Source organism: Dasypus novemcinctus, chromosome 6, assembly GCF_030445035.2.
Source record: "Dasypus novemcinctus isolate mDasNov1 chromosome 6, mDasNov1.1.hap2, whole genome shotgun sequence".
Classification (NCBI taxonomy): domain Eukaryota; kingdom Metazoa; phylum Chordata; class Mammalia; order Cingulata; family Dasypodidae; genus Dasypus; species Dasypus novemcinctus.
Window position 1 is genome coordinate 51647030 of NC_080678.1, and position 16176 is coordinate 51663205.

Below are 16176 nucleotides of genomic sequence, written 5' to 3' on the forward strand. Positions count from 1 at the left end.
AAAATTTAAGGTTTTTAGAGACAACACATTCATTGCTGTTCAATATTTGGTAGAGTTGTAGTTTTCATATACTAGTTTTACAGCTTTTTTTTAAAAGAAGGTACGAGGGGGAAAGGATGTGCCTTAACCAATTGGACTCCTGTTTACCATATAGAGGTCCAGGGTTTGATGCCCAGGGTCTCCTGGTGAGGGCAAGCTGGTACATGTAGCGAGCCAGCCCATGTGGAGTGCTGGCCCACGTTGGGGTGCCGCCCTGTGCAGGGGTGCCGCCCTGTGCAGGGGTGCCTCCCTGCGTGAGAATGCTGCCCAGTGCGGGAAAGCCACCCTATGCAGGAGTGCTGGCCAACACTGAGAGCCGGTGTAGCAAGATGACATAACAAGAGACAGAGAGGAGAGGAGAGAAGACAACATAGCAAAACAGGGGGCTGAGGTGGCTCAAGAGAGTCATCATCGCCTCTCTCCCAGTCTAGAAGGTCCCAAGATCAATTTCCGGAGCCACCTAATGAGAATACAAGCAGATACATAAGAACACACAGTGAATGGACACAGAGAGCAGACAACAGGGGGACCTGGGGGCAGGGGGGTAAGAAATGAATAAATCTTAAAAAAAAAAAAAAAAAGGTACCAGGGATTGAACCCAGGACCTTGTACATGGGAAGCAGGTGCTCAACCACTTGAGCTACATTGGCTCCCCTTCTACAGTTTTTAATGTTATAACTTCTTATATATTGCAAGTTGTTAATATCTAGGGAATTTTTCCCCCCAAATCTATTCCTCTATTTTTATTTTTTTTTTATCACCCCCCCAAAGCTTGTTTGCTATCTGCTCTCTGTGTCCATTTGCTGTGTGTTCTTCTGTGTCTGCTTGACTTCTTTTGTCACATCATGTTGCTGTGCCTGCTCTCTGCAGGCGCTGGCTGTCAGCTCTCCGCAGGCATGGGCCAGCTTGCCTTCACAAGGAGGCCCTGGGATGCAAACCTGGGGCCTCCCATATGGTAGACAGGAGCCCAATCGATTGAGCCACAGCCACTTCCCAATATCTAGGGAATTTTGAAGTCACTTAATAGACCTTGAAACATAATATAATTTTAAATATAAATTGTATAAATATAAATACAACTTGTAGTTGTATCTTTGTTTTGATATTATAACTATTTTATTTCAAGTGAAGTCCCTATTTGGGAGCAGTATCTTAATCACATTATTTCTAATGGGAGAAAAATTAATTGCTTTGCTAGTAATATCCTAAAATATGTGTGGCAAAAAGGTACAAATGTTTCTACTGAGAGATTAGCACTTCAGAAAAGAGCCAAGATGAATTTCTGAAATTCTCAAGATCATTTCCTTCCCTTTTCTTTTCTCTTAAATAAAGAGATGAAGCAATCTACAAACAGCAAGGATTTAAGTAAAACCAAACATTAAAAAAAATTTAATTCATGAGATACATTGCAGGATATATGTTTAAATATGCATAGAAAAAAGATTTGGAAGGATACGTATCAAATTGTTAACAGCTTACCTTGGGTGTGAGAGATTGGAGGATGATGGGAGCACTTTTATTTTAAAATTCATCTAATTCTGTATTGTTTGAAATTTTACAATGAGAATTCATTACTTTTATAATAATAAAAACCATAATAGAAATTTTAAAAAGTAAAAGTCAGACACATTATACACACACTCAGCAATTTTAAGAGCTACACAGCAGATATGGTGAATTAAATCATGACATACTTTTCCACTAATACTGTGGTCATGAATATAATTATGGAGTCTATAATCAAAGGAACAATGTTAGAGAAGTCACAGATAGCAACATGCCAATTTAAGAAGTACTCTGGGCTAAGACACTGGGCTAAGATCCTCAAGGTGGATATTAAAGCTGAAAACTGGGCTTAACTGTTCCTGGAGGATCTGCAGAGAAAAAAATGCCAATCTGAAAACTTCAGACAAAAGAAAAAGCTTCACAGAAGTGACTTTTGAATATTACAACAGTTAACCAAAGGCCAGAAATTTAGGGTATGAGCATTCTACCCAGTCCAGATCCAAAACTGATACACTAAAATCTTGGTAATCTAAGGAGGTAGGTTAGGGGCATCTACTTTATTCACATGTTTATTATGTCCCCCATTTTTCAATTGGTCTTTTTATCTCAATGCTTTTAGTCTAAAAATACTGTGATTTTAATTGGAAGGAATAAAATAAGTTCCACCAAATTCAACTCAGGCTTATTCTTCAAGTTAAGAAAGAATCACAGATACTTGAGACTAATGATTTTCCCTTGCTCATTTTTTTTTTTATATAACTATTTCTAGCTACTTAATGAACATTTTGGGAGAAGTTCTTTCATACATAAAGTCTGAGGAAATATTTTTTCTCTTGCTGTAGTTTTTTCCCCTTTATTTTCTTGAGATCCTCAGCGATGACAAACTTTTTATTAATATGAACTTTTTTTCCAACAAAGAAGATTCTTTAGATGACTATCAGGTTGATGGTTAAATATCCCGATCAAAGTCAGAAAATCTGCAACTGGAGGAAGGTTCTATCTCTACAAGCGACATAATTTTGCACTCCTGAAAGAGTGTTCTTGACCTAGGTGTCAAAGGCTCACATAGGATTATGTTTATTGCATAACTAAGTATATGGTAAATTTAACAAAATCAGAAAATTATTATAATTAGCAGAGATAAAGGGTATAAACTCATAATGGCCATATCATTTTTAAAAATTGCAACAGCTGAAATGTTGCTGTTTCTCAATGGAGTATATTATTTTAATTTTTTAAAAAAGAAGAAAATAGCAAAAGATTCATCATAATGTAAAAAGTGTTTAGCATATAGCCTAGTACACAGTAACCATTAAATAAATATTGGCTCTATAAGAAACAATGGATTAAAATAATAAACAAATATGAAATCCCAAAATATGGGAGAGTATACAACTAAAGTCCTAGAGTATGTATTTAAATGGAAAGTCGAAGCTCACAGAGAGCAGTAAGGAATTCTGCATTTTCTGGATCCATCTTCTGGGCTTTCTCATAGTACTCAGCAGCTTGCCTCTTTTCTCCCTCCAGCTTGTAAACATACCCTAGGGCACTTAAACTCTGCACATCTGAGGCATTGTGACCAAGTCTCTTGGTAGCTAATTTCTTCAGAGCACTTGTCAGTTTAGTGCGTAGGGATGATCTGTCTTTGACCTTTAAGGCTTCTAAATAATGGTGAATGGCGGTATTTTCTGCTTTCCGGTGAAATTCTTGAAAGCGGCCATAGTGGTAGTGGATCTGATGCTTGTGATCATCAGTTATATTCTCCAGATGAAGGGCTTTCTGGAAAATGTCTTCAGCATTTCTGTAGTGGCCTCCCTCAGCATACATGTTGGCCAGGTCTGTATAGGCAAATGCAAACATTGAGTCCCGTTCCATAGCTGCTTTGAAATGAAATATAGCGGATGTAATCAGCTCATCAACCTTCAATTTATCCTTTCCTTTAGGCCTGTTTCGTGTGGCTTTCTTGATTTGGATCATCTGTGCCCTGTAGCAAAGTCCCATCTGGTGATGCAAGAAAGAAGAGGTTGGTGTCACCTCTAAGGCCTTTTTTAAAAGTTCAAGAGCTTTGTCCCAGGAGTTTTTTCTCCTGTAGAATTTGGCTGCATAACGAAGGACATAAGGTTGGGATGATATCTGGTCCAGGATTTCTTCAATATACTTTTCTCCTTCAGCTTCTGCATGCACATCTTGAAGCTTCAGTGCTAGGAAAACCTTAATATAGGTGTCATCTGGGTTTAGGGTAACAGCTTTCCTCAGAGGGCCTAAAGAAAAACTCTTTATAGACCCTTCTCTGTCAGAATCATCCAGCCGATACACTGTGATGGCGTAACCAATGTTAAATTCTGGATTGTCAGGTTCTGCTTCTAGAGCCTTCTCAAAAGCCCCTTTAGCCTTTTGGTAATACTTTCCGCCAAATTTCAAGAGTGCCCACCCTTTTTCACAGTCAATCTCAGGACGCTCTAACTTGTACTTAGAAGGACTTGACAATTTCTTGCAGACCTCATCTACCTTGTCTATATACCTCTGAGCTTCTTCGAGCTGGTCCATGTGGTAATACACCCAGGCATAGTTTCCCCAAGTGACCAGACTTCGTACTTCTTCTTCGTCCGAGTGTTCTTGCTGGATTGTTTCTTCTGCTTGTTCCAAGCACTTTAGGGCATCTTTATTTTGGCCTTTTAGGTGTTTCACATAGGCTAATAGATTATAAAGAGCAAGTCTGGATTTTGTGGTAAGAAATTCCAGCTGTTGCCCAATTGTATCTTCCACATCAAACAGATCGATGTCTTCCTTCAGTAAATTCCATGTGAAATGACATTCTAACTCCAACAGGATAGCCTTCAAGGATTCCTCAGGAATTTCACTGTCAAAGATAAAATCCTTTTAAGTTTTTGAAGAAATAAGGAAATACTATTTTAAACTCTAAATATGGTTCTTTGTACAACCACTGAGTTTTTAATTTTTGTCAATTATAATTAATTTAAATAGCCACATGTGACTCATGGCTACTGATTTGGACAGGCCAGTTCAAGACACTGGGCCTACAAGATTTAATGGAGAGAAACAGGGAGGGCAAGATGGTGGCTGCGTGAGCTTGCCTGGTAGTGTCTCTGCAGGGGGCGGCTGGGCAGCGTTGAAGGCTCTTTAGGACCGCGCTGTTTCGGGGATTTTTGCTGGTTGGAAGGTGTCTGGACGTCAATTCAGTGGGAAGGGCCCACTGGATGGAATGGAGGAGAGTATGGGCCATGATGTGGACCATTGACTATGAGGTGCGGAGGTGCCCAAAGATGTACTTACCAAATCCAATGGATGTGTCATGATGATGGGAACGAGTGTTGTTGGGGGGGGAAAGGGGGGGTGGGGTAGCGGGGGTGAATGGGACCTCACATATATATTTTTTTGATGTAATATTATTACAAAGTCAATAAAAAAAAAAAAGGTTAGAAACAGGGAAATATATATGGGGAGGAAAACTAATAAAAAAAAAAGCTTTTCTTTGAGCATAAAAAAAAAAAAAAAAAGATTTAATGGAAAAAAGTGCCTTAAACAGGCTACAGCTCTCCTGTAACTTTAAATTTCTGCTATATTATTCAAGGAGAAAGGTAAGTTAAATGGAAAACAAGGATATATTTGGACAAACAAAACGAAACAAAAAACTCAACCTAATGGATATGACCTGGGCTCACTAAAGACTTAGCTCAATATCTAAATATTATACTATTAATAATACACTATCTAAAATCAGTTGTGTCTTGAAAACCAAACAATAAATAAAGCTACCAGTCATTGATAGTTTGCTATGTGCCAAATAGTATGCCAAGCACTTTACCCAAATCACATTTAATTTTCCTAACAACCTTCTATGATTTTCATAATTTTATGGACGAGGATTGGGAGATTAGAAGGTTTAAATTGCATGCTCATGGTCACACAGCTATAAAGTGACTGAGTCAAGTTCAAATCTAGTTCTGTCTGACTCAAAAGCCTGTATTTTTCAATCAGTTCTATACTCTTAACAATTCACTAAAATTAGAGATAATTCTTGGAATGGTTTCCTTTAAAATATGGATATACCTAGTATTTGCAAATATCACTTTTCCTGGTTGCCTAAAAAGAAAATAGGCAAGCATTTTAGAGCAGCTTAAATTGAGGTGAAAGAGGTCTGTATAACTGCCCACTGGAAAAGACATGCCAAATATTTAAAGGTTTCAAATAGGAGCCCTCAAGCTAGAGTCACAATATTCTGCATTTCTGGGGTTGTGTTGTGGTGTGCAGAATGCTTCAGACAGGGTACAGAAGAGAGATTTATTAATTTGAGGATAGTGAGCGATTGTCTTAAACAGCAAAAGAAAAGCTGGGTAAAAATATAGTTAAGAGTAGGGAAGTGGACTTGGCCCAGTGGATAGGGCATCCATCTACCACATGGGAGGCCTGTGGTTCAAACCCCGGGGCCTCCTTGACCCGTGTGGAGCTGGCCCATGCGCAGTGCTGATGCGCGCAAGGAGTGCCGTGCCACTCAGGGGTGCCCCCCACGTAGGGGAGCCCCATGTGCAAGGAGTGCGCCCCATAAGGAGAACCACCCAGTGTGAAAAAAGCACAGCCTGCCCAGGAATGATGCCGCACACAGGGAGGACTGACACAGCAAGATGATGCAACAACAACAAAAAAACGAGACACAGATTCTCGGTGCCACTGACAAGAATACAAGCAGACACAGAAGAACACACAGCGAATGGAAACAGAAAGCAGACAACTGGGGCGGTGGGGGAGAGGGGCAGGGAGAGGAGAGAAATAAATAAAAAATAAATCTTTAAAAAAAAACACTTGGCCTTGTCTATCCCTCTAAACTTCTATCCTACTACTCTCTCTATTCACTGTATTTTAGACATGCAGACCTCCTTTCTATCTTTGGAATACATCTAGTTCAAGGGCTTTTATACCTACTGTCCTTACTCTATCTGGAAAGTTCTGCTCCCAAATCTTTGCATAACTAGCTCTTTTCTGTAACTCAGATCAAATATTTCTTACAAAAGGTCTATTTAAAATGTTTTATTTTCCTTATTGTGCTTATCACTTTCTGAATTTTGTTGTTTATTCACTTATCTATTGTTTATTTCCCCCATTAAAATATATGCTCTTGCTCTGATTTTGTTTTCTTTTTCACTTGTGTGTCCCTGGCACCTACTGTGAAAGGCACATAGTAGAAGCTCAATAAATAAATATTTGTTGAATGACTGAATTAATATAGTTACATATTGGCAATTCTGGCATATCCAGCCCAGAGGCACAGACCTAGCAATAAAAAGTACCTAAATTCCAGATGAGGGAATTCCTGCCAGTTCCTCCTTTCCTATTAATGTTTTCAAACTTCTTCAGACTTTAGTTCCTGTGCCTCTTATATCTTGGCATGCTCTCTGTCTGGCTCCATGTGTGGATTTTGAAAATAGGTTTTAGACTATTTCCCATAGTTCTTGACTGAGAAACCTGGTTGGATTGTTCCTTGATAATTGTTCCTTTCTCTAGTGTAAATGCAACAAAAGCATGGGCAAGATATGTCTCGCCCTCACAGTCTGCATAGATCCTTGACAATATGGGCTTACTGGCTCCTACCCCTCCATAGAGTAAAATAAATGCCTGCCTCTGTTGCATAGATTTCTACCAAACCAGCCCAAACTAGGGATGAGGAGGACTGCCTCAGGTATTATGAACATGGCTTGAGGACCCAAAGGGACGCAGCCAGCCACAGAGGCTTTGACCAGACTCTTGGGCTTTAAGCACAACTGGACACTGAGAAGTTTGACTTTTTATTCTGTAACTTTGTCTCTGGGAAGCTGGAGAGAGACGCTATTGTGTACAAAGAGGCAACGTTTATCTTTAGGTGATTTTGGTCTTTTTTGCTGTCTTTGGAAGACAGTGGACCAAACACTCTTCCACCTTATCCTGCATATACATAAAGACCCTCCTACATCCCCATTGTCCGTTCAAGCCCTCCTTTTATTTTTTGTTTTATTAGAGAAGTTGTAGGTTTACAGAAAAATCATAAAATACAGATTACCCATAAAACACCCTATTAACACCTTGCATTAGTGTGGTTCATTTGTTACAATTCACGAAAGAATACTTTTATAATTATACTACTAACTACAGTCCATCCTTTCCAATGGGGTTCACTGTTTTGTTCAGTCCTGCTTTTTTTTTTTAAATACTTTATTCTAGAAAAATATATACAAGCTAAAACCACATTTGCATATATGATTCAGTGCTATTAATTATGCTCACTATGTTGTGCTACCATTACTACCACTCATTACTAAAATTTTACCATCAACTCAAACAGTAACTGTACACCTTAAGCACTAAACTCCTCCTTCTCTAAACCAATCCTGTTCCCTAGTAACCTATATTCGAGATTCTGACTATGAGTTTCCCTAATCTAGTAATTTCATGTCAGCGAGGTCATACACTATTTGTCCTTTTGAGTCTGACAAGCCCCTTCTGTATACATCCGTCTTTTCTTACAAATGTTAGAAGGTGAGGCAGCACATACAATTTTTAAATTAATAATCATACCATTTACTGCGCAAGTATTATGTGCTAAGCAGTCTACATGCATCACTTCAGTTAACCCTTTCCTAATAGCTCCATGTCATTAATTTTTACAGATAAGAAACAAGGTTTAAGAAACATTGTTTTGGGTCACCAGCTAGGTAGGTGTTCAGGGTTAGGATTTAGAACAAAGGACTATCTGCCTCTCGAGTCCAGCCTCTAAACTCTCATTCCTCAACTCATTAAATGCGGATGGTCACCAACCACGTGCAGGGCAGGATGCTATCCCCTGGGGATACAGATGGGTAAGAAAAGGACACGACCATCATAAATTAGTAAAGCAGACATAAATTCTCTGAAAATAGGGAATTGGGTGGAACATAAATCTGTACGTGGTACAAAGGGAGCTCAAAGTAGCCAGGAACTCAGACCGCATCTTGGAAATCAGAAAGGCAAAATGGCAGTAGCTGACATAGGTGACGCGTGAAGGGCTGCGGCGAAGCCGCTTTCGTCGATAGCGAAGGAATGGCAGCTGAAGACTTGGGAAGGAACGTCTCGACAGGTCGAACGTGACCCGTGCCACGAAGAAGCCTTCCGGGACGCCCCTGGGGGATCCTCCCGGGCAGCAGAAAGGGGGTTAGCTCTGCAGGCACGCAAGGGCTTTCCACGGGCGGCGGCCGCGACTGCCCACGAATCGAGCACGGCCACCGTCGCCGCTGCCGAGGACGGCCGCAGGGAGGGCACAGGGGCTCCCGGTGGCCCGGCGTGAGGAGTTGGGCCCTCTGAAGAGCCCCGGCGTGGCGCTGGAAACGAATTAAGGGAAAACGGCAGTTTGAAACAAAGGCAGGGTTTGGAAGGATAAGCCGGGAAAGGTGCTTACCTCATGGTGCCCGGGCTCTGCGGTCCCCTCAGGCGTTCTCCTCAGGGCCCGGGACTCCCCGCTGCGCTGTAGCGGCGCGCGCGCGGCTGCGGGGCGCGCGGAAGGATGCGCGTGCCGGCTGCTCGCGGGGCGTTTGCCGCGCCGCTCGGTGCCGCGCTGTTTGTCTTTGTTAAGGACGGGGCCAGAGCAGGAAGAGGAATCTGGAAAGTGAATCTGATCCCAGACCGAGTGGAGTCCAGCTCCAGGAAACGGAAACTTCCAGAAGACCTAAGGGAGGCCCGGGCTGGGGCTGAGACGCCCCGAGAGATGTTTGCGGAGTTGAGGTTCGTTTAACACAAAGAAGAGATAAAATGGGGGCAAGGGGTTGCCTTTGGGAGGGGCTTTGCGGGTTTGAGGGTGGCTGGGGATGGGCGGATGGGTAATATTGCCCAAAAGTGGGGGAGGGAGGGGTAGCATACGAACATAGGAGAGTGTCAGGTGTTGGTGGAGAGTAAAATGCCGAGAGAAAATCGTATCAAACTATAATTAAGAGGGTTACCTGTTTAGAATGCTCGGAGGGGATGGTCCGATGCGGGCGGGCTCCTGGGGAATGTCTGAATGCTCATTTTGCCAGAGTGGGTGGCACCATTCGGTAGAGACCCAAGTAGTGAGAGTGGGGGTGGACCCACATCCTGGGGAGGACTAATGCCATCAAATAGAGGGAACTGTATCTCTCGAGAGAAAGGGTGGCTCCCAGGACATTGGGGCAGTTGAGCAAGTTAGACCCTGAACACTATTCCAACTATCTCTGGACGTGGCTCCTCGGGAAACGGAGGTTGGCTGTCACTGTGGGCACCAAGGTGGAAGGGAAAATGGACGTTAAGTGTGTGGAACCAAGGTAAATGGGGGGTAAGAGAGGAGTTTCGCGAGAGTACACAAGGATGGATATAAAACATGTAATATCACACCATAACATATAGGAGACGACAGACTGATAATGTAAACCATAATGTAAAACATAGGATAACAAAAAATTAGAAAACTGTGTATCCTAAAGTAAGCACCACAATGTAAGCACAGATGTCACCTTGTTTGAAAGCTGTTGTCTCAGACTCTGTACAACATTTTAAGTAAATATGATGTGAATAGGGTGTAAGAGTATCACTGTGGAAGGGAAAAGGTTTTGTGGTGGATGTGTGGGAGTGCTGTATATTATATATATGAATTGCTGTGGTCTAGGGCTCTTGTTAAGAGAAGTTCAATAATTAGGGGGGAAAAAAAAAAAGAAAAAGATAGGATGTAGAATTTTTTCCAAGTCAACACGTATTCTATATCTAACCTTTAAACCCATTGCTATATGCCATTTTGCTAGTAAGGGATCCTGACATTATATTGGGCTTCAATTTTCAGGAAGTTCTGGATCACAGAGTGGTTCAACAATGGCAACGGAGGAATACTGGTATAGGATACTATTGACAGGTGATATATGGCTGACAGGGAGCTATACAGGACATATGTCCAGGGTGCATGGTAATGTTTGGATATACTCATAGTGGCAACAATTAAAAACTACAGCTGGGGGGGTACTGGGTTCCTGGCTGGTGGTGCTCTGTCGTGGTCCCTAGGGGAGCAGCGGCAGTCCCCCAGGTGCAACGGTAAGGACCAGGAAGGAATGAGGGTTCAACAGTGAGCCCCTGACGCTAATGACTATGCTTGTGAGCTGATATGCCTGAAATAAGAACAAGGCCTAGAGCAGCATTGTGCCTGGGAATTTCCTCCTGACAGCCTTCATGTTACTCAAATGTGGCCAGTCTCGAAGCCAAACTCAGCATGTAAATGCAATGCCTTCCCCCCAGTGTGGGACATGACACCCGGGGATGAGCCTCCCTGGCACCGAGGGATCACTATCAACTACCAACTGATGATGCAACTGGAGAATGACCTTGAATGGAAGGTTCAATGCAGATCAGCAGAATATCCCTGTCTACATATAATAACATGACTTTAAAATCCTGTTTGACCTAATCTAAGGGGGAAATGGAAAGGAGAAATGAGTTTATATGGCTACGAGTCTCTAAAAAAGAGTCTGGAAGCTGTCAGAAGGATTGCCCTTATGCACAACTGAGCAGAGTCTAAGAGACAGATAAAGTAGATACAACCCCCAGGTATTGGTTCCTTTGAGGGCTAAAGAGGCCCATGGGTGCTATGGTCATGGCAGGTGGGGTTAACTGCCAAGTCAGATGGCCCTTCTTTGGAGCTGGTGTTTATGCGTGATGAATCTGGACTCAGATGGGATCTCTCTTCATAAGACTTTCATGCTACTGTGCTGGAGTTGTAGTTGGTGTCGGGGTTTAAGATATATTTAGGGGATCTGAATCTCTGGACTGACAATGTGATAGTCAGGCCCTGAGCCTCAACAGACTCCAGCACATACAATCTGATTTATTGGACTCACCTCACTCAGCTAAGATGGAGTTGAAGAAGGACAACCACCACACCATGGAGCCTAGAGTGCCTATAACTGAAAGCGGGAGGATTGCATCCAGTATCCATGTGGAATCTGAGCCTCCTCTTGACATAGAGGTGCAATGGACACAACCAATCCAATGTCCACAGAGAAAAGGTGGCATTGGAGTGGGAAAAGTGGACGTGGTGGCTAATGGGTATGGGGAATGGCAGGAAGAGACGAGATGTGGAGGCGTCTTAGGGACTTGGAGCTGCCCTGGATGGTGCTTCAGGGGCAATCACCGGACATTGTAAATCCTCACAGGGACCACTGGATGGAATGGGGGAGAGTATGGGCCATGATGTGGACCATTGACCATGAGGTGCAGAGGTGCCCAGAGACGTACTTACCAAATGCAATGGATGTGTCATGATGATGGCAATGAGTGTTGCTGGGGGGGGGGGGGGAGTGGTGGGGTGGGGGTGGTGGGGTTGAAGGGGTCCTCATATATATTTTTTTTAATGTAATATTTTTACAAAATCAATTAAAAAAATTTTTGCAGCTAAGGCCCATGGATTTAGGAAATGAGGCGGTGGTCTCAGATCGCTCTCACCTGCTGTACGGACTCTGCGTGACCCTGGGTTTAACTTATTATTATTATTATTTAAAACGTAAAACAACAGGAGGTTGTCCAGTGTTATTTTCGTAGTAAGGGTGGGAGCGATGCCCTTTCCAGCTTTCTACATTCTAAGCAGAAGCCCCTGCCTCGTTTTCTGATCCAACAAAAGACTGCAGTGCTGTGCACCTGTTTCATTATTCCCTTTGAGTAAAATTATAGTAGAGAAATTTTGGGGCCCAAATGTACATTTTAGATTTTGATAGATATTGGTGAATAGCTTTGTAAAGCGGTTTATATACTTCTGCCCACAGTGTCTGAAAGAGCTTGTCTTCCAAGCCCTCGCCAACAGTGCTTGGCCTAATAAATTCCCATAAAGAAGGACGTGGTATTGGGAAACAAAGCAGAAAATGCCAAATACCCATCCATTAAATTTTTTGTCCAGTCTGCTTTCAGTTATCCATTCATGCAACAGATTTTGTTGAGAGCCAGGCATTGTTCAAGGTATTGGACAATGAAAATGGCAATTGAGCAAAGATTTGAACAGGGTGATGGAGTGAGCACTGGTGGTGGTTGGAGAGCATTCCAGGCAAAGCAAACAGTATGTGCAAAAGCCTTGAGGTGGGAACGTATTTGGCATAGTGTCTGGTGTGTTTGGAGTGGAGAGAGCAAGGGGAAAGTCATATGAAAAGAGGTCAGAGAGGCAGTGTGGGTTTGGGGAGCCTGTAGGCTATTGTAATGTTTATTGTAAATGAAATGGGAAGACAACTTTTAAAAAAAGGTATAGAAAGATTTACTTTGCATAGAAAAATAAATTTATAATTTTCTTCTTTCCAAAGATGCCCAAAAACTTAGTAGAGCTCCACATTTTGAAAATAATTCCCAGTCTTCTTTTTCCTTCCACGTTGCATCAGGGTTAGGAGATGGTCTTTGTTTATTAAGATTTAAATGGCTGGCAACTAAGCAATCTGGTAAAAATCATTGGAAAAAAATCTCTGGTTATCTACTTATATTGTTAGGAATTCAAATTCAGAAAACCAAAACCACCTATAAAAATTTTAAAGTACTGAGAAAAATTAAGAAAATTCCTGACTGTAGAGTATTGGAACATGCTGAAATTATTATATGAAATCTGAATGTCAGTCTTATTTTTAGAAACTGTTGGATTGGGTAGATTCTTGGGAGAATCGGGAGTTTATTGTCTTTAGAATTTATTCGTATCAACGTGTAAAGCATAGCAATAGAGAAAAGGGGAAACAGAACATGAAACTTGGCAACTGAACTGAAATCCACTTGGGAAACTGAAACTTAAGTAATAGCTAGGTCACCGAGGTGGTGCTTCAGAGTAAAACACTCACTTTCAGTAACTCTCCCAAGAATGACTTTAAGTCAGGGTTCTTCAACTTCAGTACTATTGATATTTGGGCTGGATCATTCTTTTTTGTGGGAAGCTGTCTAGTGCACCATAGGATATTGAAACAGCATCTCTGGTTTTTATTCACTAGATGCCAGTAGCATCCTGCAGTCTTGACACCCAAAAATGTCCCCAAACATTGCCAAATGTCCCCTGGTGGGCAAAATTCCCCTACCCCTGATTGAGAACCACTGCTTTAAAAATCCTCATTTATATTCCTTTTTATTTTTTGGAATTAATCCTCACAACACAGCCTGCAAGAGATAAGAAGCAAACTGTAGGTAAAGGAGGAAAAGATTAATACAGACCAAGAGAAGTTGGGGGGATGATGCTGGGGTTCAGGAGGAGAAGGGCTGGATGAAGGGGTGAATATCCAGGGGAATGTCAGAGAAGGCCTGCTCCCTTCAGCATGGGAATCCACAGTGAGGTGGGTGAACCACATTAGATCTGGCCAGGAATAAAGCACAGAGCTGTGGCTGTAGCCTGAGGGTGGGTATTCCCAGCAGTGCAGGCTGTAGGGTAGAGGCCCTGAATCCCAATGCAGTTATAGTTCTAGCAGCATTATAAGAATGGAGACATTGGTGGGTAGGATGATCCTCAAGGAGCTGGGGCCTGCAGTGTGTGGTAGGCAGCCATTAGCAATGGCCTGGGCTAGGATACCTATAATAGTAGTGAATGCGGGAGATGTGGCTTGATCTGATTTAGGTGTACGTGAAAATTACTCCCTGAGCACTTGTAGAAATGCTTGAGTGAGGGGAAGCTCTAAATAAGGGCAATAACTGAGGTTCCTCCAGTCATTTATGTGGGAGTAATAAGCTCTGGAAATTCAGCTGCCAGTTTAAAGAAATCTCTTGGTAGTGCCTGGAGATAATTCACATATAAGTTTAGCAATAGTATTTTCAATGTCAAAGAGCACCCAAGTTCTTGGATTTGCTGTCTCATACTCTAGCTTTACTGAGCCCCTAGGTGTGCAGAGCTGTCTTCCAGACCAGTGTTGGGAAGGATGGGACAGGGAGGTAGTGTTCAATCATAAGACACACTGAATAACTGTGATCGCTGCAGATTGGGAAACACCTGACCCAAACACTTTACATGATCCAAAGATATTAATAAGCTCTGCTTTCTTGGTGCAAATGATGTGCAATACCTGGGGAAAGTTGTCTAATAGCAGGAGAATTGTCCAATTACTCTACAATTATTTATTTTTAATATTTCTGACTTGGGGAGAGTTGGCAGTGGTTATATGTTTTATTTATTTATTTATTTAAGATTTATTTATTTATTTCTCTCCCCTTCCCCCCCGCCCACTCTGGTTGTCTGTTCTCTGTGTCTATTTGCTGCGTCTTCTTTGTCCGCTTCTGTTATTGTGAGCGGCATGGGAATCTGTGTTTCTTTTTGTTGCGTCATCTTGCTGTGTCATCTCTCCGTGTGTGTGGCACCATTCCTGGGCAGGCTGCACTTTCTTTTGCGCTGGGCGGCTCTCCTTACGGCGGGGCGTACTCCTTGCGCATGGGCCTCCCCTACGCGGGGGACACCCCTGCATGGCAGGGCACTCCTTGTGCGCATCAGCACTGTGCATGGGCCAGCTGCACATGGGAGGCCTGAGGTTTGAACCGCGGACCTCCCATGTGGTAGGCGGACGCCCTAACCACTGGGCCAAGTCCACCACCGGTTATGTGTTTTAGTACTTATGACACTGCCTCTCTCCCCACTGCCCCCCAATGCAAGCACTTTGTTTATTTATTTATTTAATAAATCTAATGATCCTCTTGTTTTAGTGATAAGGAAGTTGGGAAGATTGCTTCTTTTTGTAACTCTGCTTCCTAACCATGAATGATATGGACACATTTTGCTTTCTCCTTCGATTGCTATAGAATTCAGATAGAAATATTGCTGTAAATTCCTTGGGGATTTATATTCTGGTGGCCTCCTTGGCTTCCAGGGCTTCTGTTGTATGCCCTGTATCGATTTAGAGGAAATGCCTATAGTGGATTGAATAGTGTTCCCCAAAATTCATGTCCATCCAAACCTCAGTATGCAACCTTATTTGGAAGTAGGGATTTTGCTGATGTAATTAATAAAGCCTCTCCAGATGAAATTGTTATGGATTTAGGGTGTTTTCTAATTCAGTGACTGATATCTTTATAAGAGGAAGGAGAGGGAAATATAGAGACTAATACACAAAGTCTGTGTGAAGATGGAGGCAGAGATTGGTGTGATGCAACTATAAGCCAAGGAACGCTATGTGATTGAAGCCACTGGAAGCTAGGAAGAGGATTCAGAGGAAGCATGACCCTGCTGACATCTTGATTTAGGATTTCTAGCCTCCAGAAGTGCATGAGAATAAATTTCTATTGTTTTAAGCTTCCAAGTTTGTGTTAATTTGTTACAGCCACAATAGGAAGCTAATTTATCTTCCCCCAAAACATATGCATGAATGAAAAACAATAACATTGCTCCCTTACTTTTCCCTTTTTAAAAATATCATTTGTTTCTATTGCATTTTAATAAAATGTGGTTAGTCATGATCAAAGATGATTGCTCCAGGAGGTCTCTCAGATTGTTTAGTATCCTTTCCATAGTTCTTGGTCTAAGTAGATCATTATCAGCAAATGACTTAAATAAGGCTGCAAATAAAAACTGCTTGGAACAATTTGAGAATGAATTGAATTTCAAACATTATCATGGAGAAAGCTGATCTTCAGTAGATTGTGTACTTGGTTTTTTATCTCTCTCTCACTAGACTGTAAGCT

General features: G+C 42.1%; 1 protein-coding gene across 1 annotated transcript; it reads right to left on the reverse strand.

Moving 5' to 3' along the window:
• Positions 1-1399: 1399 nt before the first annotated feature.
• On the reverse strand, positions 1400-9088 carry IFIT5 (interferon induced protein with tetratricopeptide repeats 5). Its single transcript, XM_004461423.5, has 2 exons — positions 8969-9088; positions 1400-4405 (listed from the first exon to the last, which is right to left on the reverse strand). Exons 1-2 carry the CDS (start codon positions 8971-8973, stop codon positions 2962-2964), a joined length of 1449 nt encoding a protein of 482 aa, XP_004461480.1. The 5' UTR covers positions 8974-9088; the 3' UTR covers positions 1400-2961.
• Between the last annotated feature and the right edge of the window lie 7088 nt (positions 9089-16176).